This window comes from Strix aluco, chromosome 3 (genome assembly GCF_031877795.1).
Source record: "Strix aluco isolate bStrAlu1 chromosome 3, bStrAlu1.hap1, whole genome shotgun sequence".
Lineage (NCBI taxonomy): Eukaryota > Metazoa > Chordata > Aves > Strigiformes > Strigidae > Strix > Strix aluco.
This window is the reverse complement of record NC_133933.1, coordinates 28,124,789-28,147,362: the sequence shown is the minus strand read 5'-3', so window position 1 is coordinate 28,147,362 and position 22,574 is coordinate 28,124,789. Positions and strand designations below refer to the sequence as shown.

The 22,574-nt window shown below is 37.1% G+C and overlaps 1 protein-coding gene across 1 annotated transcript in view; it reads right to left on the bottom strand.

The window, feature by feature from the left end:
- USH2A (usherin) overlaps positions 1-22,574 on the bottom strand; it is a 390,731-nt gene that overhangs the window by 100,875 nt on the left and 267,282 nt on the right. The window contains exons 41-47 of the mRNA XM_074817915.1: positions 20,638-20,972; positions 18,042-18,164; positions 15,168-15,331; positions 12,839-13,048; positions 11,282-11,484; positions 9,361-9,473; positions 2,345-2,543 (exon numbers count right to left, since the gene is read on the bottom strand). Coding sequence (XP_074674016.1) covers positions 2,345-2,543; positions 9,361-9,473; positions 11,282-11,484; positions 12,839-13,048; positions 15,168-15,331; positions 18,042-18,164; positions 20,638-20,972 — 1,347 coding nt within the window. The remainder of the gene's footprint in view (positions 1-2,344; positions 2,544-9,360; positions 9,474-11,281; positions 11,485-12,838; positions 13,049-15,167; positions 15,332-18,041; positions 18,165-20,637; positions 20,973-22,574) is intronic.

Here is a 22,574-nt window from a genome sequence, read left to right as displayed (position 1 = left end):
TAATGTATGGTGAATAGCAGCTGGCACTGTGATAAGAGGCTTTCTTTTCAGAACAAGTGTACGCTGGTCAGCGTTGCTTTTCTTCACTTCTGTCCAGTAGGCTGTCGAATCTAAGGACCACATATACTAGCATAAATGCTTCAGCATTATAGCTGGCATAGACTGACGGTGAATTCTACGAAAGTGTGATAGAGGGCTGCCACATAAGTTGTCCCTGTCACAGACTCTAGTTTAAGAACAACATGGGTGTGCCAGGAGCTCTTACAGACATTTTGGATGGCTAGCGTGGATACACATAGCAAAACAGGCAAAGCGTTGGGAGGGGAATTTAAATCAATTCACCCACAAAAATGGCTCCCATGTCATTTTATGTATGAGTGCTTCAGTTTCCTGTGGACCTTCCAGTTGTTTATTATATATCCATTACTTAACAAATAGTACCCACTTCTAACCACAGTCTCTGAGAATACAGAGAGACCGATACAAAAAAATAATGTAAAATTAATTAGAAAAAATTAGGAAGACAGGAAGCTATAAAAATAAATGGACACTCTCCAAGCTCAAAGTTATCATAAATGAATGAAAGCTGAAAAAATAAAAATGGAGAAGAAAACTTCTATAATTAATATAATACAAATTTAACTCATACACATGGCAAGATCTATTAAAAAGTCTACCATGACAAAAACCTGAAATAAGTAAATTTGCCTTTTAAAACAAAGGACTGCCCATAATTCACTTGCAAGGTTTCAGAAATACATATGTTTAGTATAGTATTGCTTTCAAGGGAACTCAAAAGCTAAGGCTGTGTTGGCTGAATAATTTATATTTTTATTTGAACCCCTCAAATAACTCACTCCCTTAATTACTGTCTTGTCTGACAGGGAATCTTGTGAATACATATTGTTTGCTTTAGTCATGGAACATGTGATGATGCCTTTGACAAATAGGGACACTATTTCATTACATTAAATCTTACTTTCAAACTAAGAGTTTTCTACCTCGTTTGTCAATAAAAACCATTACAGACTCCCGCTATGCTATTGATCCTACTCCTAAACAGGAACTCATATGAAGATTAACCTGAAAATAGCCATAATTTAAAAATACATCTGACAAATCACAATGGATCCCATTCAGAGTTGCTCATCATTGTCATGTAACAACCACCCACTTGTAGCTGAATCTAAATAGATTTTCTGTACTGGAGAATCTGGTCATTAAGGATCTAGTCGAGGAACAATTTAAGCGGGGGGAAAACCCCTCAGCAAGTCATGTTAATAACACTATTTGCCATGCAGGCTTTGAGGAATGATTCCTCACACAGGAGCTTTACAGTTTTACTAGTGTTTTTGAAATTCTGCATACACCTAGAAAGTTTCCTATGGCCTTTAAGTGGTCCAATGCAATCTCTTTATGCCAAAGGAGCTATGTGAACTACCATCATGTGCCCCACAGATACCTGAATACTTGAGCTGACAAAGAATCTCCTCTAGTAGTTTACAGTGTGTGCCCTATGGCACGCAGCTGAGCAAAACTGATTGTTTCAAGTGGGATGCAAAAATCCAGAGATCTATATATGTGTATACCCACCATGTAATTCGTCACAATGGGATTGGATCAGTGGATTCAAGAGGTTAGCACTGAGATTCCTCAAACTGCCATTACACGTGGCTTGTGAGATTTACTTTGGATCAGATACAGCCTGATTCCTTGGGATGAACATCTGCACTATGCATGTGGAGCAAAGCTTCCTGAAGGGAAGAAACTTCAGATGCATCTTGTGAAGTGAGGGTGGTCCACAGACTGGTTGGGAGCCTTAAGTACCCATCCAGAGCTGGAGCATATTTGAAGGGTTTTTGAAACAGAGGTTCTGGCTTAGCTTCCTGTGTAAGGGATTTAGCTCGCATGCATTAAAACCACTTCCACCCTGAACCAGCATGTGGTAAATGAAAACAATATGGGGATGTACTTCAGAACTGCGCTATTGCTCCAAACCAAAGTGTTAATGCCAGACACATTCATAAATGCTAACCAATTCGTTTCTTCTGAAAGGAGAAATAAAGTCAACAATCACAGACTTAAGACAATAGAATCACTTGTCATCAGCTGACTCACATACACTGCTGGAGATTTTTGCACAGCTCATCCCTGTACTGAGCTCAAATATCCATATTTGATTTTAAAAAGTTTCAAGACATGTATCAGAGTCTTGATTTTAAAATATCAAAAGAAGCAGAACCCTCCACTTCCCTTCCTCTGTTAATAAAGAGACTTGATTTACATACTTACTCCTAAAAGTATGATTTATCATTACATCACTAACTTAAGAATATACTTGTACCTTCAACTCTGGATGATAACACACTTCTCCACAGATATTTTCATGCTTTTCACATTCTAATGAGATGCACATTCTATTACTTTTGCTGCTCTTTGGAGTCTTTGATGTGGTACACCTCTGCCACGCTTTACGTAAGAGTTCATATCCCAGGATAATGCCATTTGGCTGTTCTGGTGATGCCCAGTTGATTTGAAGAGATCTACAGTAAGGAGAAAATTGACATCTGTTAAATTATTGAAAGTATTTATGATTCTATGAATACTTACATTAAAGGTTTAGCATATAGTAGTTCCATTTTATACTAGTTCATGTGGAGTGAAATGTTTTGAAGTGTCCAAAATGTTCCTCTGGATGGTGAATTTCAGGGAAGGTGTAAAAGTTTGAAAAAAGTATCAATATGTGCTAACACTCTTGGAAAATAAATCACACATGCAATCAAAGTCCTTAAAGGTTGCTATTTAAAAGACATTCATACTGCTGGAAACTTCTGTGTAATAAACTTTCTAGCACTTTACTCGTTTCATTTCAGTGGTAGAAGAAAGGATTCAGTATGCTTTCCTGGTGCTATAGCAAGGGAATGTACACGAACTATTGTCAGGGCTGGTGTGACCATTCCGTTCTCAGATAGGAACCTGGTAAGAGGACAGGCAGCTGGGAGGCAAAAGACCACCCCCTGCCCTCCCTCTGAGCTGTTGCCAGTGCAGCTTACTCACATTGTGCTCAGTCACCATTTAGAACATATTTGTATTCATCTTGCCTTTTCTCTGCTCTCAAAAACATTATACAAAAAAAAAAGTATTTGCTTTGAAATGTATTCTTCAGCATAGAATTAAAAGAAAGAACCCATCACAGCATCAGTAAGCACTAGTTCTCTTCTGTGCTTATTTTCATTGACATAGAAGTCAAAAATGCAAGTGTATCACAACTAAGACTCAAGACTTCTGACTTTGAGCACAAAAGCATGACTGCAGCAGCCCTCAAAAGACTATGTACAAACAAAAACCTGCTGTTGATTTCAGGTTTGATATCAAACCATCATAAGTTTAAGGGAGAAAGTATCTTTAGGGAAAAATCACGTTAGACTCTAGCATGCCTGTCACTTCTGAAAGATATTGGCTCCAAAACCTCACTTAATATTACAATTTAAAAAAAAAAATGTCAAAAGGGACATTTGAAACAAATTTTCTCCGTCTTTTATAATGTACACATTTTACATTAATATTTCAAATGAAAACTTCATTTCTTGCATAATCACTCTGGAATATTGCATAAGACATAGACTTCTTTCACTGTGACTCTCTTTGGGTAGAGAGGAGATCCCAGTGCTACATGTGGATCAGTAGGAGGACTGGCAACATTGCATAGTATATACTTAGGCTCCAAGTACCTCTTTTTAATCCCCATGTCCCAATTACACAGCCACTGTCAGAATGCCAGTGACATCATAAATTAGCATTAATTTAAAGTTAAAATGTTACAGTGAAACAGCAGCTGCTGAGATAAACTTTGACATCTTAACAGAATAAAAATAACTGAACTATTATTTCACTTCCTTGAGGTATAAACAGAAGAATACACACAGCAGTAAGCCTTTGCTGAACAGGAATTAATGTCATCTATGAAGGAATAGCTTCATAGGTGACTTGTAGAGTCACCATTATCATTCCAAGGTCTTAATCTGAACCATAGATTTAATTCCATATTCGGTACATGACTCTATTGTATTCACTACATATTCTACCACATGCACATGAACATACACCCATGCACATACACACATGTCTACATTTAAATAATGTTACAGGACCTAACTTAAAAAGGTAAAAGCAGGAAAATATGAAGTTCAGAAAAAATATAAAAAGAAAAGGAAAAGAAGAGTAGTACTTTGACCTTTATAAATGCCACTGTAACTCTTTCCTGGTCTTTGTACAGTATAGATCACAGGAGCAAAGAAAGCATTCCCAGTCATATTTTTGAATGATTTGCTTTCTGCAAGTTTCATTCAGACCCTCAATGGTATATTTTCAAAGTATTGTGCCAGTTTTTGCAGTTTTGCCAGTCATATTTCTCTCTAAAATAATTTCAAATTAGGCCTAAGAATTGATGCAATGATTTGAACATTTTGCCTTTTCTGTAGACCTCAGCATCTATTTCTTTCTTTTAACGAGCAATCACTTTATCATGATTCAATTTATAGGTACACATTTGGGGTGGACATAGCCTGGTATTGCGTAAAGCTGCAGCTGCACTCGAAAATTACATGGCGTGGGAGTTCCCTGAGCAGCGCCACCAAAGGGTAAAACTCAGTATGACCTTTCAGTAATGACACAGATAAGCAGACTCCTTCACAATTTTATGAATGTTTCAGTTATGTCTACACCTTCTGATGTTTGCTGCCCATGGCAAACTGTGGTGCATCACAGCAAGAACGATGCCTAGCTCAGTTTAAAAAAAAAATCAGCAGGGTTTTCCCAGGACTGCAGAGGCTTTTTCACACCCCCCATCTGAAGAAGCACCCCAGGCTGAGCTGAAAACCCTCTTGAGCAGGTGCAGATTTAACGGGACATGATGGGTGCTTTATCATGCAGCCAGCTGTATCATGTATGGTGCCTTTGATACAGCTGCAGAAATATGAGGATGGAGCCTGCCCACCCTCTCCTTCTCTTCATCCCCCAGTTACTCCCTCTCAGATAAACTGGAGTTGTGTCTATTCTGGGAAGTGCCCACAGCCTGAACTACAGAGCAGACCTTCAAATTCTAGGCACAGATGAATGTACAACACCTGGCACGTGGCACATAATCCTTGTCTACCCAGAGAAAACTCCACTTCAAGCATGTGCAATTGATGATAGTTCAAATGCTGGATGAGTCCCTTCTGTGACTGCTGTCAACGTGGTGAAGATCCTGAAGTAGGGCTCCCTCCCACAGACGAGGCAGCATAACCAGGCTCATGGAAATGAACTGCTTCAGACTACAAAGTCCATGAGGCACTGCAGCACTTCCAGGAGATAAAGAACAATTTCAGACTGATCCACAAAGTGTATTGCTTTTGGTGCAACAGAGCAAACTGAAATCCTTTGGCTCAAGCATGTGAAGACAATTAATTCTGTCATTTCCAGGTAAAAATATTATTTTTTTTAAACCCATGAAAAATATCAGTATTTCAGAGTTTTGATATCACATCAGATACATTTTCATAAACCAGACTTTGGAAGGGAAATTCTGGTTTTTGCCTGCTTCGGGTATCATCAGCTTCAAGTGTCCATGAGTCATGATTTCTTTTTTTTCTCAACACGGTAGTAAAGGTTTAACCATGAAGATTAAAAATATAACAAGGCCTCACTTTTGAATCTTGAGAATGAATGTTGTGCTAGTCTCATCACAAGCAAGGGTTAAATTAAAAAAAATCCCATCAAATCTAAGATTTGATGACTTTGCTTTCAGGAGCTGGAATTAAAAAAAAAAAAAAAACCACAGAAAAATCACAAGATTCTCAAGATAGAGCATCAAGATAAGACATTCTTTAGATAGGTAACACTGCTATTATTAATGGCCAGCGGGTAAAATATTTTCCTCATCAGGAGATCACACATACTGAGCAACTGCTTCAGCTTTATTGCACAAGAGTTAACTACCTGCTGTATTGTGGACTGCAGTGCTAACACAATCAGAGAGGCAGTATGACACAGCACAGAAAGTCTGATAAATAGCATTATGCTTCTGCTGTTGCTACAAACTTCTTAGAGAAATCTTCCTGTGCTTTGATTTTCCCATTACTAACGTAGGGAGAGCAATCAGGTTTCCTCCATGGGAACACTGTCTTGAACGCTTTAGGGAAAGTACTGTAAAACTACACATACGTGAGAAACCTCTGTGTTTTGCGTGTCCTCTGGATATTTCTGGTTAGCTTGTCATAGGTTGGCTGGACGTGATTCCACAACAACCTTCCCCAGAATTTCATGTTTATTCACATAGCTATGAATGCCTTTTTTTTTTTTTTTTTATTTTTACTTTCTGTCCATTTTCCCAGTGTGCAAAATCAGACTTACTGGTCTTTAGTTCCCCAGATCCCCTTGGAGAAATCTGCACTACATTGTCTCACCTTCCATTCTTCCAGTAACAAGACCAATTTAAAGGATATTTTACACAGCACAGTAGTTTGATACTTTCATATTTGAGCTCCTTTAGAACTCCTGAGCAAATACCATCATCCCAACAAATTATTGCTATATATTTTATCCATTTGTTCTAAAATCTTTCTATCATGTTAATTTGAAATAATTCCTCCAGCTCATTCACCCACAAACAGCATCTGATACAGAAACCTTCCTAAGCCCCATGATACTGAACATCAAACCAAAGAATTCATCCAGATTTTCTCCCACGGCTTTATCTTCTTTGAGTTTTCTATTACACCCTGACCAGGGTTTCTGGTTCTCCCCAAGGTACATAAAGGGCCCTCTCTTTCTTCATGAAGTTTTGAAGGATTTTCCCTAGTTTATGCCACAAGGTGTTTTCAGAGACATCAACCTTTTAATTAAGCACTGAACAGAATTGCTGTCAGGGTTCATCTGCATTGTGCCTCAGTTTTCTGAAAGGAACAAAACTGCTGCTAAGTATTGTTATTAGAAAAAACCTAAGCATGCTGTATTACAAAGAAAAAGGAAAAGAAAAAACATATTTTAAAGGGGAATGAACTATTTTCCAACACACCATGAGAATTTAATCCACTACACAAACTTTTAAGTCAGCATCTACCTGCATGGAGTACTCAGAGAACTTTCTAAACTGTGTAATAAAATACAATACTTCTCTATAGACACAAACCCTAATGTCCTAACTAAAAAAAAAAGAAAGCCTACTTGATTTCAATAGGATCTGTTTCTACCTAAACATGGCCCATGTGAGCTCTCCAGCTCCCCCAAAAAGCACCCAAAACCCAGACAAGAAACATAACAAAGCAGAACCTGACTTAGGACTTCAGGATTGGGTCCCATACTGTTTTCTGTTTGAAGATTGGCATTATAAAATAATCATTCCAGGACTGCGACCTTTTGTGCCAAGTTTCAGCCTGAAGCTGAGTTATTAACTGTAAGGGGTGGAAAAGTAAGGTATTTATAATGGCTCCGGTGGTATAACCTTCATTAGAACAGTGTGGATGGAGCTGCTATCAGAAAGACTTCTAAGAAGTTGGTGGGTGAAATTATAATTTATGTCATGCGGCACCTTGAGGCAAATTTTAAAACAATTATTTGTGAATGCTACAAAGACATTATCCTACAGCATTTTCATCAATAATACAGCCCCCCAAACTGATTCAGAAGAGGGAAAAACACCATGATTCCAATTAAAGACAATAAACTGCACAGTCTGTATTATATCTCAGGTATCCCATGAGCCTATACTCTAGAAATGCCTTTTTTCTCTGTCTGGTGACAGATATGTATTAAAATGTCCTCTTGTCTACACAAACTGTTTTTTTGTCCGAGCTTTTTCTGTTATGGAGGATAAATAAGCAAAATTCATATTCAACCCAGCACCTGCTGAAGCTGTCAGCTGTAGTGTTTGTCATATTTCAATCAAAGCTGAAGCCAGCCAGTCATTTTTATACTGCACAATCCCTACATACTCGAGGACCAGAATTAATGAATTAGCTATTGATTAAATTCCACTCTAGCAAATCCACCGTGGCAAATAAATGAACTACCCGGGGCACGTGTAGGCCACGGCCAGACATGTCCGGGCAATCGATCAGTAGTTAGTATTCTTTTGGGATATAAGAACAGCTGATGATAATATGACATGTAGGAAAAGGCAGTGTAGAAACAGAGTCTGTTTCTGGCTGAGCAGATTGTAAAGTAGGAAGGCATTTTTGATCCTTTTGCATTCATGTGTTATGACATATTTAGTCTATATATAATAGCAGAAACATGCATAAGTGTTTGCAGTACAGACAATACAGACAAAGGCATACATAAGTTAAAGCCAAGGGCAAAAGATGAGATCCTGAATCTCCGAGTTCTTATCATCAAACAAGCTTTGACTATATGTGTATATGTGACAGAAAAATAGCAAGCTTAATTTCACCCTTATACAGAGACAAATGCTGAATTCAAGCAAAATGTAGACATGATAAACAGCAAACCAAAGTCCTTAAGAGACTAGAGAAGGAAATCCATTCTGCTGGCCACTTCTGAAGGCTCAGATGTTAGATTTTTGTTATTTAAAAAAAAGAGGGTTTTTTCTTTCTATAAAAGAAACACTGCTAATGAGCATACTCCACCAGAAGTGCAATAAAATCACATGAACAATAACATAAACACAGGATGCTAACTGTTTTATTGTTGTTGTAATTCTGAAAAATCCATTAGTGAGCTTAGCTTTAATCTGTCTTTGGAAGATATTAACTCCCAAAGAATCACTGTATATGTTACTATTTGGATGCTTCTGAGGACTGCAAATCTGATGCTCCATTTAGAATTAAGAAGTTTGCCCATGCCTGTGGATGTAGTGGATAGGCAGATTGCAAACAGTGGTTCAAGGAGACATAGATATGCACGGCTTTTAAGATAGCTTACTAATTCTTACTGTTGTGATAGGTGACTTTTTTTTAACCACAATTATTCTAAGTTTCCATTATCAGCATCGCATTGCTCCCTGAGCATTAATCTTCCTCTTCTTAACTGACAGCAAAATGTGATAATTTTCCTTCCTCTACACTTCTTCTCTTAACTACTTCCACTTATGCTGTTTTTTAAAAATTTTTTTATTTATTTATTATCACAGCACAGTAATACCCAAATGGGTATCTACAATCAACCAAGGGTGAGATTTCTTCAATTGCTCTTTGGCCAAAAACTCCAAAACCAAAAATAACAACCATAAAAAATGTTTTTAAAGTGTATACTAAATTCATTTATGCACCTTATTCAATTGAGAGAAGACAACCTTACATTCTGGTCCCCATTCCAGCTACAAATCACTCTGATATATGAAAGCCACCTATAGCATAGTACCTTGAGCCAATTATGTGAATAATGGGTGCTGACAGCTGCTTTGGCTCATCTTCCACAGTTGTAATCCGGGTCCCATTGCTTCTCACACAGGCATACACCGTGCAGGCTTCAATCTGATGAAGAAGAACATGAGTGTCACATACTCAGCTGCAGAAATTATTCAGCTCTGCTACTTGTTTAGACTTCTCTCTTCACCCAAGATTTTATTATTTATTTAACAGAGTCCATACAGCCAGGAAAATACTGCAGCCTTGAGATAAGTATATCTACCAGAGATATACTGCACTGTATCACATTTTCCCACATCATTTTCAAAAAAAAGGGTACATGCAGCCCTCTGGCACTAATTGTTGTTCTCTATTAAATTCTGACCAACAGAATTGCAATGAATTTGTTTTTCTGTATGTATATGTAGAATCTGGTGCACAACACTGAAAAAAATGTACTTTGGTTTAGGGCCTTGAGTAAGTTTTCTACACCTATCATATATGCTGACATAAAAATAAGACTAATTTTTCCTTAATATTTTCTACTCATTCATGTTTATTTTGAAAAGCTAAAAGTGAAAAATGCAAATAGGAATCATACACTTTGCTATGAAAAATGCCACAGAAATAAAAACTTATTCCTTCAGTTCTTGGGGTTAAACTAAGCAGAGGCAAAGTGAAATAGCTAGTGAAGGATGGTAACATTGTTTCTGTACTGTCAACAGAGAAGTTACAATAAAAGAGCACAAAAAATGAAAGTTAATACAGTAAGATTACCAGTGAGATGCACATGCATCCATTGTTTCCAGGACAAGAAGAAAAAGAATAAAGAAAAAGAATCAAAAGCAAAAAAAGTAAAACCAGCTTATTTTGGTTTTACCTATCACATTGATGCAAATATAAGTCCAGTATAACGACTAGGAAAGCAGAAGAGAAGAATAATTAACATCTCAAGCAACAGAAGGTGGCCATGGTAAATTAATATAGAGGGTCTATAAGTGAGGCAGTACACTGAATTTGCATTGTTATTGAGAAAAGACAAATGTGTTTGCAAGCGGCATTCAGAAAGTCATATGTGTATTCATGGATGGAGGTTTGCTGTTTCAGAGGGGCTGGAACATAGAAATCTGTTACGATATGCCTGTCTGTGATGTTTATTTATGGCATGTAGCAACCGGGTTCAAATTTTCAGAACAAAGTATGCATGGTACTACTAAGTGCTTCTCATATATAATGCAAACCAAACCTGAACGACATAGATAGGAATAGTTACAATTAAGTGTCAAACTGCATTCTTGAATATATTAATACAACTTAAGGATAGAGAGGTATTATTTATTCTTTTCTTTTTTTTTTATTTTGCACACAGTATTTTGCCTTTCATTAGATATATGAACAGAGAGGCAAAGATAAAGGGAAAAGCAAAGAAAAAATATTGTACTTATTAACAGCATAAAAAGTACTACTATGATTTCAGAGATCAACTCTGCTTCCTCCTCAGAAGGATAAAAAGAAAAAAAATGGTAAGAGGATGACAAATGCAACATCATTATTTCTCTGTGCTGATATATTATGCATGCCTGATGTTTCTAAAACAATTGCAATTTTCTTTTAATGAGTAGGAGTAGAATCTTTGCCTCTTTGTAATATATGTTGGGGCTTTGCTAATGTTGTAGCACAGAGCATTTAGGGGAAAGTAAATGGAGTTTTGATGGTTTGAAAAAAGATAATGGAAATTTGTATTATAAAAAGTGTACACAGACCTAAAATATGCTGAGAATAGATTTATGCCTTTCATGTATATGCACACAAACATCAGTGCAAATATATGTCCATGTATGTAAAGAAATTCATGAAACAATATTCCACTTGGAAATACACATATTTTATGTAAAATTAAAGTATATTACACAACCCAGAAAAGATATTCTAACCTGTATATCATATACAGTGAATGGAGACAAAGCTGTTAAAAGAAAGGACCCCGGCTCATTCATTCCAGTCTTGTGCTGCTTATTATTTACATAGATGGAGTACTCTGTGACAACACCATTCGGGTTTGAAGGCGATGTCCAGATGACACGTACAGCTGTACTGTTGATGATGACAACCTCTGGAGGGAACATGCCCTCAGGCTCTAGAAATAAAGGAAGAAACTGAATAAACTCCAGCTGTCTCTGCAAAAGCACTTGTTTAACCAAATGCAGATTAGTATTTAGGTTTAGCAAAGGGTTCACTGCTTATCTGCTTTCCTCTGATGAAGTTATCACAGTCTGTAGTCTTCTGTAAATTGGCTTATTATACTCTCAGTTAGAAACCATGAGAGCTGATGGTAAAATGCTTTATACCAGCAGCATAGTGTCAATCATCAGTAGTATGTGGCCAGTGAGATATGATGATAAATTATTCACCCATCTGCACTGCCAACATACAAATACTATTTTTATGTCTCCCCCAATCCTAATCCTTCCAGAAAAAGAGAAAAACAGAGCATTTTGCTTTTAAAGCAAAACCTGAGACCAAAATACTTTATGTCTGGTGGAACGTGACGTTATCAGCCTCATAGCTGAAGCAATATGAAGCAATATGCAATATTGTCATTATGTAAATGGTTTTGAATGTTGATTACTATAGGTAATGATGAAGTCTAACACTTACTTTAAAAAAAACCTAACGCCTTCCTTAGCGTTAAATTACATAATTATCTAAGCATGTCAGAAATAACCATGCAAAGACCTATTTTTATCATAAGAACCCATCTTTACCAGTTGAAAAATTGCCCTTACGATCAATTCTATTTTATAAACAAAAGGTGCTGACCTTTGGCACCAGAAAGGAAATGGAATCCTCACTTAAAGTGCTTTGCTAATGACCTGGAACACTTGCTTCAGAGGTAATGATATTATAATGTTTATAATGAGACTTTATAAAGCAAAAAGATTAGAAAGACCATTCTAAACACATTTCAGATGCACAATTTTTTTATTATTATTTTATATTCACCCTCACCCAATCCCCCCCCCACTCGTCCACTGGCATAAAAATGATTCATAAAGAATTTTTTTAGAGGCTGAACTTACAGCTAGAGATTCTGGTGACTGAGGGAAGGCCCTGTGTATGACTCTCATGTCAAAAGCACATCACTTCATAGAGCAAATATTTTAAAAAAACCCACTAATTGTTTCTAAATTCCACCATTTATTGATATGAACTCAGTTCCAAACTTAGTGCACACAGATAGGAATATGCGGGAGAAGATGAGAACAAACTGGGTTAATATCTGCTATTAGAGCTTTTGCTTCTGTCTCAGTGGGACCGTTTATTGATCAACCACATGATGACAACCAGCACTTAAGCATTTTAGCGTTTTAGCCCTTTTTCCTTTTATACCGGAAATTTTATAATGGAAGGGTGACTGATCTCAACCTTAACAAAAATCAATCAATTTCATTCTCAGATTTTAAGCCAAGCCACATTCACTGTTAACCAACCTCCATCTGAGGTAGTCACATGCGCAACTTCACTGTTGATGTTGTGGGCTCCGTTAAAAACTTGAAAAGATATCTGGTACTCTGTGCTGGGCTGCAAATCACCTATGACTATAGAGTTTACATCAGCCTGGATCCTCAGAGATCTTCTATCATCAGTAGAATTCAAGAAAAGGCTGTAATATGCAACATCTCCTTGCAAATCTTGCAGTGCTAAGAAAAGAAATGAAAAACATTGGGAGATCAACTCGGAAATATTCAGTCAGCAAGTTTCTTATCAACAACATTTATTGTGAAGAGAAAAGCAAATTTTATGCAGACCCCCTTATTAAAAAAAGAAAGCAAAGATTCCATCAAGTGCCTTCAATTTTTCTCTTACAAGCAGTGATGCAGACTGCTCTTCCAAACTTGTCAGGATTGTTAACAGTTCATCATCCTATCTAACACTGGAGAAAGCTTTCTGTCTCTAGACATCCCCATGATAACAATGGAATCTGTGAAATAAACAAATTAATAGGTGAAACCCACTGCTAACAGTGGGGCACCAACCTTGCAGCTTGCCACTGCGAAATGATGGCTTTCACCCAGATAGAAGGAAGAGAGCAAATCAGATTGATCTATGGCACTACTCAAGATGGAAATATCAAAGATTTTTTTCCTTTTTGTGTCTTCCCTTCAAACAACATTCCCTCACCCCACCCCAAAAGTACTGAGTTCCTGTGTTAGTCCTCTAGCCATGAAAAAGGGGCAAGTGCCTATGCCTTAAATAACGGTTACATTCAACTTCCCACAGATGGCCTTTTGGCCATAGTGAAAATGAAAATCTATGGGTTATTATTTTAGAACAAGCATGATAGCATCATCTACATGTAAAGCTGTAATACACTCAGAAGCATTATATTTACAGTGGGGAAAAAAAAAACCTCCTCACATTTCTTCCTAAAATGTGTTTTACACAGCACTAGCTTCCCCAATGAAAGGAAGAAAAAAACCAGTATGATTTTCTGCCTACACAGGGAAGGACATTCACTGGTCTGAGCTCATGGATAAACAAAGATTCCAGTCAAGTCTTGTTTCTCCATTTTAGAAACTCAGATGTAGTCTGTTATCTTATCTGTTCTTTGCCAAAGAGTTTAAGTTCAGATCTGATCAAATGCAACCGCTTTTCCAGTACACATCAAGATGAAAAAAAAAATTATGACAAAAAACTTTAAGTAGTAATACATATTGCTTTAGATGGCACACTGTACCACTGAACAGGACTCAGCTGACTGGTAAAGAGCATTGATAAAAGCCAAAAGCATACTTTCAGATTTAATAATACAGTTTTGTCATAGAAATTCTTAATCAAGAGTGATATGTTATTTTTTGTTTTAAGTGGTACAGATACAAGTCCTAAATCCTTAGAAGTCAGAAACCTTCAGTAGGTTTTCCAGAAAAATAAAGATAGCAAGGCAACTTACATTAAGGACTCCCAAGTTCTCAAAGAAAACAAGAAAATAATTTGAAAACTAATATTATGAATAAAATGAAATGGGTATACAAAATAGCTAATATGGTTATTGCAACATAAGAAGTAATAAAATAGGGTAAGATTTTCAAATAACGAATGGCCCTGTCTTGGTGTTTAACTTTTGCATTCACAAACATATATGGAGGAAATTTCTAAGGTATGAATGAAAATAAAACCAGATTGCATTACCTACATCTAGAAGGTCAAGGGTTTAGATTACTAAGGTAATGAAACTTCAGTGAGCTGCTTCAGATCTATTACATTTGTCAGTTTTTATAAGCATGCTTACTTCAGGCATGCAATTATAAAATAAAGAGACTACATTTCTTGCAATTCAGCACCCAGTCCTTATAAAATCATTTGCATGTAAGTCATGAAGAAATTCCCCACTGCTGTATTAGCAAACCAACTAGAGAAAATGGCTAAATTAATTTTAAGGAGCAGAGCAAAAAGAGAGAGAAAGGGGATCCTCTCATCCTCAAGGAATGTATATGTAAATTTTTATACAAAGAGATGAAATATACTACAAAGACAACAGGATTTTGTGTACTACTACTACATAGATTTCTCATGACTTTGCATTAACTATTTCTTCACTTTCACTATTCTCATTCTGCAGCAATAGCATATAATAAATACAAACATGACTGAGAAATAGCAAAATGGGCACATGTTTTTTCCTATTTCTTTTCTCTCAAGGACACTTAGGTATATTATAAATCAAGCAAAAGACTGTGTTTCCTATGAGAGCAAGGCAGACCAGCATAAGTGATGGCAGGTTAACATCTAGTTACTGGAATAAATACTAAGAAGACTTACTTGGTTTTGACCATTCCACTTCTACAGCGGTATGATTAACAGCACGTGCAATGAGGATGCTTCCTTTCTCTGGTAATCCTGCTAATGTAGTAGCTATCACTCCTTCACTTGATGTATATCCTACCTCGTTGTGCACTATGAGCTTGTACTCGTATGTTGTGTACCTAAGACATTTTAAAAATAATTAAATGGAACGAAAAATGCAGATGTAGAAAACATTTGCTGTAAACCTTCTGCCTGTGCCAAAGTTTTGTTGTTTCTTCCCCCCACATTCCGAAAAATTCAGCTGCATGGTTTGCACCAATGAAGACTCTATAAGAGGTGTCTATTTTTTTGAAATAATTCAGCCCAATTAACATGGTAACAAAAATAAACCACATTATTTCACTTCTTCATAGTTGTAGCTTCTGAGGTGTTGAGAGATTATAGCTCAATTCAATATGTAATTACAGCAGTGGCAACCTGCCAAAACTTGGATCAGAATTTAATCAAATGAGGCTTTTTTCCCCTTTTGGGAAACCCATTGATTTTAACTTGCAGAGTCTCATTTGTAAAAGTGATTCACCACACAGCCAGGACTCTCCCACTACAAAAACATCCAAAAAAAGTGCCTAGGAATGCACTCATGTAATAAAATAATTTTCTTCTGAACTGTGTAGATTCAGTTTACACAGATTTATTAAATACTTCACATATATTTAGTAAACCAAGTGACTGTCACTCCATAATTTCTTCTCTATATCAAATGACATATAAATGTATTTTAAGTGGGATTTCATAATCTCAAATTTCATTTCATCATAAAAAGCCTCACACAAAACTGCTCAATCACAAAAACACAGGATCATCTTGTTCAAATTTTCACTAAAGCTGCAGTACTTTGGGACAAACATCTACAAATGCAACAAAGGAACACACAGTAAATGCCTATTATTTGGAGATTTCACTACAAAAAGAAGCTACTCACACTGTATATTTACTTTTTTTTTTTTTATTGCTTTACTGTAGCACCCCATATTACGCAACCATCCAGCCTGATCTACAAAAGAGTTAGGCTTTAACAGTCCAACTGAGAAGAAAGCAAACTAACAGGAGCTCACTAGCTCCAGCTGCAACTGTAAGCATTGTAGAACAGTGACAATATACATAACACATCTTATTTCCCTCTCTGCATTTTCTGTCGCTTGTGAACATGTAGTATTTTCTTGGACACTGTAGCACATGTGCAAGAAAAATGAATGGGATCTAGTCTCGCAATATAATGATGAGAATTTGAGGTTAATTTTTGGATCCTATTTACAACAGTGAAAATAAAATTTCTAGTAGGCTGAAGAAGCCATCTGAAAAAAATCATTGTAAAAACAGACTTCTGTCAGGAATATAATAAAAATTCACTAATTCTGAAATATGCTTAAAGCATGACACAAATGAAAAGACATACTCATATATGGATTTTTTTTTCCTGTGAAAAATAAGACTTGAGTCTCTCTGCAGCATCTTCTCTCCAGCCACAAACTCATCCTGAGTTGTTGAGTGCAAAAACATAGCTGCAGGTTGCAGAACCCTCCCCAGTAGAAGAGTTCAGGTGTGTCTGATGGTTAGGCACAGTTTTCTGGCCATAGCTCATTCAACCCAAAAGGTCATTGTGCCTAATGACTTGTCACTGAGGCCTTGTCAGAATTTATTGCCCCCTCTGAACTGCTAACATAACTGCTGCACATGTCAGCACTGCTGAAATGAGCTAAACTAAAACCAAAGGAAACTATATGTAGAATTTCCAACATGGTTGAAAGAAAGAAATGGACACTTGGGCAGGATTTGCTAAAAGAACAGCTTCGTGATCAGTTATTGCCACAGAAGAAAATGAGCAGTGACTTTCAGCAAGTAGGCAATGACAAGACAGAGGCAGTAGCCCTTGGCATGGTTCAGTCTATACAACAGTCAGGAGCAGAGGTCACATTCTGCTGGTTCACATCATGCTCAGGAGCGATGATCACACAGCTTTTATCCAAGTAAATAGAAGCAACGTACAGATATTTGAGGGGCAATGATTGACATTCAGTCCTCATAAAGCATGCCAGCACACAATCACGGAGAACACATACATCCTGACACCATCCATGAACATTTTCCTGAGACTTTACCTACAAAAAAGCAGTGCAGCATCCATGCTGAATTTTCCATCACAGGTTCTTAATGAGTGTCTTTGCTTGTCTTAAGGGTGGTAGCCTTGAGTTCGAGATGTGAAACTAAGGTTGATCAAGAGCAAATGTCTTGCTCTGTACCACACAGTAGGTCTGTTACATACTGTGAAACAGAACCCACCCTCTATTTCCCCACTGTCAACACTCTGCATTTAACTGTAATGAAGCTAACACAAAGCTGCCCTTAAATTAGCTCTGATGAGAGTGCAATAAATTTTCTTCTTGCCTTTGGAGATATTAAAGCAATCATTAATTTGCACTTTTAAAACCAGGTAATAAAAACAATACTGAAACCAAGTTTCAAATATTTCCCAGCTAGGACTTCTCAAATATTCGTTCTGCCTGTGCTATGACTTTGCCAACACACAAATCTAGAGCGTATGTACGCATAAATCTAAACGGTTTGATTGCAGAAGCATACTGATGCTAAAATGTCACAAGATCTTTATTTTCATTTGTTTTTCAGAGCAAAACAATATATGAGTCAAGAATGACAGACTAATAATAAATCCCTGCATATTAGAATGATTAATACCAAAGATGATGACAAAAAATATTTCATTACATAATTAATATGTTCACTACATAAAGACACAAGAAATACTTTGAACTATTAAACATACACTATACAAAATGCCAGCATTTGTTTTTATAGTTTTTGTAATCTCACCTGCTAAGACCCTTATCTTCATAAAACCACTGAGTTCCTGAGTAAATATTGTGCCACAGATTTAAATCTTCAGGGGGATTTGATGCAAGTGGTTGCTGGATTTTACGTCTCAGGAGCTCATATCTAACACAAAAGACAAGCAGAACACCAGGATTATCTCAACTAATGTTATTACACAAAAAAAAAAAAAAAGGTTTATTTTTAAAGCCACACATTATTTTGTTTTTACAGCTGTAAACTTTCCGAGATAAACATTCTTTTTCATGTTTCATGATTTAAAACATTCAATTACTTAACAAACTACTTTGAAAATGGAAAATTAAGCACTTATATTTGAAAGAATGAGTTTATGTAATGATTTAGAGATTTTAAACTTTGTGGAAATGCCATGAAGATCAAGTCCAAATAGCCCAGTAACAGTGTCTTATGCAGACTTGACTGATGCCATCTGAGAAGCACAGACTGCTGCAGAATATGAAATGACAATGTCCCTTTCTTGCAAATGTGCTGAAACATATAGCACTGCTATTACTATTTTACTGGTAGCAGCAACTTAAGTGTGCATTTGTGTTTAACGTGTGTTTGCAAATAACTACAGTGTAAATTACAGGGGACAAAAAGGTGTAGAATGAGTTAACTGTTCCATTTGTAGACCTTTGTATTTGGGTAGACATTCATGATGTGCACTTGAAAGACCAAACTACTTCATCCTGGTTTTAATTAGTACCTGAAGCTGTATTCCTGACTCTGTTCCAAACAACAGGTCAGCTAAAGCCCATCTTACATCAGGTCAGCCATGAGACTGCCTGATTCGGAAAACATGCCTTCCACCCATTTTGCATCACTCACTTTTCATCATCTTTTATACAAAACCTTTAGAATTTAACAAAGATTAAATCACTTAATGTTTACACAGACTAAAGGGGCTAACATTCTATTTTGCATTTCCTAATCATTCTAGCGATTACACAGAAAACCATACTCTAAAGGAAACAAAATTGTATAGATTTGTTCAAAATCTTTAGGATTATTATTCTTTATTACATTTCACAGGACTTTTTAAATAGGATATTTGTTTCAGTTTGATAGTGGTGTTTTACTATCTTTTCTAAAGTCAGTCAGATGACTTTATACCCCAAGAACAACTCTCCCATGAGGGCTTGGTTCATCAGTGTCAACAGAACCCAAAGACATATTATTATGGTTTTATTAGGAACAGTCCTGGCATATTCTGTCCAATATATTTTATAGACAAGTCATGAAAAACATCAAAATCTTTGCAGCTGCTGCTGTTACTCTGCTTGCTGCAGACTTCTTGCTGCATCATGCTATAGAGAGCAGCTGCTTCAGTGGTTGCTCTTGTTGAGGGCAGCATAGCACACCATGAAGGAAATGAAGTCTGCAGATGTAGGTTGTGCTGAATTACTTTAATAATCTATGGTAAAATGGTCATGTTGTTAACCCCAGAATAACAGCGACTGCTTTTCAAAAACTTCAAATTTTACTGTAGAGCAATCATCATTTCATTCAGTTGCAGTGTGCCCTAATTAAGCCTGAAGAAAGAGTCAAGCTACTGTGCTGTAATAACATACGCAACTGAAACAGCATTACATGATAATTATTGAACCCATCAGTGCACCTAGAAGAGAGCTACTAACCAGAACATATGGAGTACAGAGATATAATTTCATGCACAATGTTTCACAATACGTTAAAGCACTAGAATGAAAGATCTGTTTGACATTTTTTGTGTATATAAAAAGATACATTTGTCTTTATAAATCTTCATGCACTCAAAACTATTTTTTTAACATGTATACACACACACACACACACACACACTCAGTAATCAACAGATTCAATCCAAAATCCCCATCCCAGGATTCCAGACAAATCTCAGAGGAGGTGCCTTTCTCTGGTTCCTGTGGTGAAATCCAGCCTGCTATACCCAGCATTTGGCTCTGCCCCCAAACTTGTAGCATTTTAAGATCCATTTTTCTCACACAGTCTCTCATTTGCAGTTTATTAATTGGTTAAATTCAAGATTATTTCATGTCATCACACTCCCAAATGGTCACTTTTGCTTTGTATGAAATAACCCACACAGAGTGTTGAGAATATTCGGTGTGTTAAATACTTATTCACAGAGATCTCATACTTTTTTGTCATTTTGTTGGTGGAACATGTTGCCTGAACTCACCACCAAAAAGTGGCTGATGCTGCAACCCAAACCAGTTATGACTTTGCAAATATCCTGTGCTTGCCCCTCCCGGCTTTTCAGACAGCACTGATCTGAATGACCCAGAGCCTTCCTGAACATGTTCTGCAAAGGAAGTGCCACAGCAGACACCACACTTGCTCTTAATAATCCCGACTCTTTGTAAGTTCAAAACAATGCAAAGCTCACCCTGCTATCTACTTTTAGACATACCCACTTTCCATGAGCCCACTCATTGACTCTTGAACCCTAAAGAGGAACTTCAAAAAATCAGAAATTAAGAGATCAGATCATAAAGTTTGTATCACTCTGAGTTTTCTGAATCAGATTTAGGTATGGAGAAGAAAACTGTTATCTCAGTTGCAATGAAAAGCTTACCTCAGATGAGGACCATTCGGCCTTAGTGGTGGTTGCCAAGAAATGGCAATAAAGGACTCACTGATTGGAGTCACAGACAATGGACTAACACTCTGAGGAACTGCTGAAGGTGTAGTCACGCTTGTAGGCAAACTCTCTGTGCAGCCTCCTAGAAAGCCATCACCTCCAGAACAAGCTATTACAGTGACCGAGTAGTTTGTATAGGGTATAAGATTAGTCACCAAATGACTTAACGTTGATGAAGTGTTCCCAATAATGACAATTCGTGGATCAGGCATGCGAATCTCATAGTTAAGGATTTCACCATTCTGTATCAGAGGAGGTTTCCATGAGACCTGAAGGAGGAGAAAAAAAACCCAACAGAATCCTTACAGTCAGAATGCTGAAATACTGACACGATATGCTACAAATGGACACAAGTGAGATCTGAAGATGTGCTTTATGTATGACCTTTAACTGGAATGTTATTTTTAAAGGTACATCAGTTAGAAATCTAACCATCTTTAATTTTAGTGAGGGTTACAGTAACAGTTGTAGCCATTGAAAAAATCTACTATTTAGCTTCACGAGTAAAATGTGAATGCTCCACTTAAGAATTCTGTGAGATGTTCAGATGCACTAGAAAAAGTACACTGATTATCATAACTATCGCTATAATTTATTTTCTTAGGGTGTATTACTGGTGTGCTCATTTATTAGTGGCAAAGTAAAAAGAAATCTTACTTAGTGTTTGCACAATTTTCAGAAATATGTAATTACAGTAGCTCCTATGAAAAACAAGATTTGTCCACAGTCTTTATACGATGAAATATGCAGGCTTTCCCTTTTATTTTTTAGTAATAAATTACACAGGTAAGTATCAGACAAAGAACAGGCACAATTTTCCACCTTGAGAACTATAAAATTATGCTGAGAAAACTTTATCACAAAAAATTGGGACACTACATACAGAATTCACGTTATATATATATATACACACATACTACTACGTCTACTGTGGTTTTACTCTTACTAAACTGAGGATAGGTGGGGTTTTTTTTATCTTTTTAAAGTATATTATTCTATATATTTATCCTTACCAGCTCCAGTGAGGAATCACACTCAAACCATAGAATCACAGGATGGTTTGGGTTGGAAAGGACCTTAAAGATCATCTAGTTCCACCCCCCCTGCCATGGGGAGGGACACCTTCCTCTAGACCAGGTTGCTCAAAGCCCCGTCCAGCCTGGCCTTGAAAGCTGCCAGGGAGGGGGCAGCCACCACTGCTTTGGGCAACCTGTTCCAGTGTCTCACCACTCTCACAGTAAAGAATTTATTCCTTATATCTAATGTAAATCTACCTCTTTCAGTTTAAAACCATTACCCCTCATCCTATCACTACACTGCCAGATAAAGAGTCCCTCCCCATCTTTCCTGTAGCCCCCTTTAAGTACTGGAAGGCCGCTATAAGGTCTCCCCAGAGCCTTCTCTTCTCCAGGCTGAACAACCCAAACTCTCTCAGACTGTCCTCACAAGGGAGGTGCTCCAGCCCCCTCATCATTTTTGTGTCCCTCCTCTGGACCTGCTCAAGCAGGTCCATGTCCTTATACTGGGGGCCCCAGAGCTGGACACAGCACTGCAGGTGGGGTCTCACAAGAGCAGAGTAGACGGGGAGAATCACCTCCCTCAACCTGCTGCCCACACTTCTCTTGATGCAGCCCAGGATGCAAATCATTGTACCATTAAGTGCAAGGATGTTCTCAATTCTTTTTTAAGGTTTTTTTGCCATGGTATCATGACAGAGGGGACTTCAGACTGACACAACGACATGTAACTGTATTAAGAATCTCAAAGTTTCATAAAGGTAGTGTAAGAGCATCTATCAATTTTTCCTCCCATAGAAGTCCCAGGGTACGATGTACACCAGCTTTGTTTTGCTCATCTCTGGGACTGTTTTA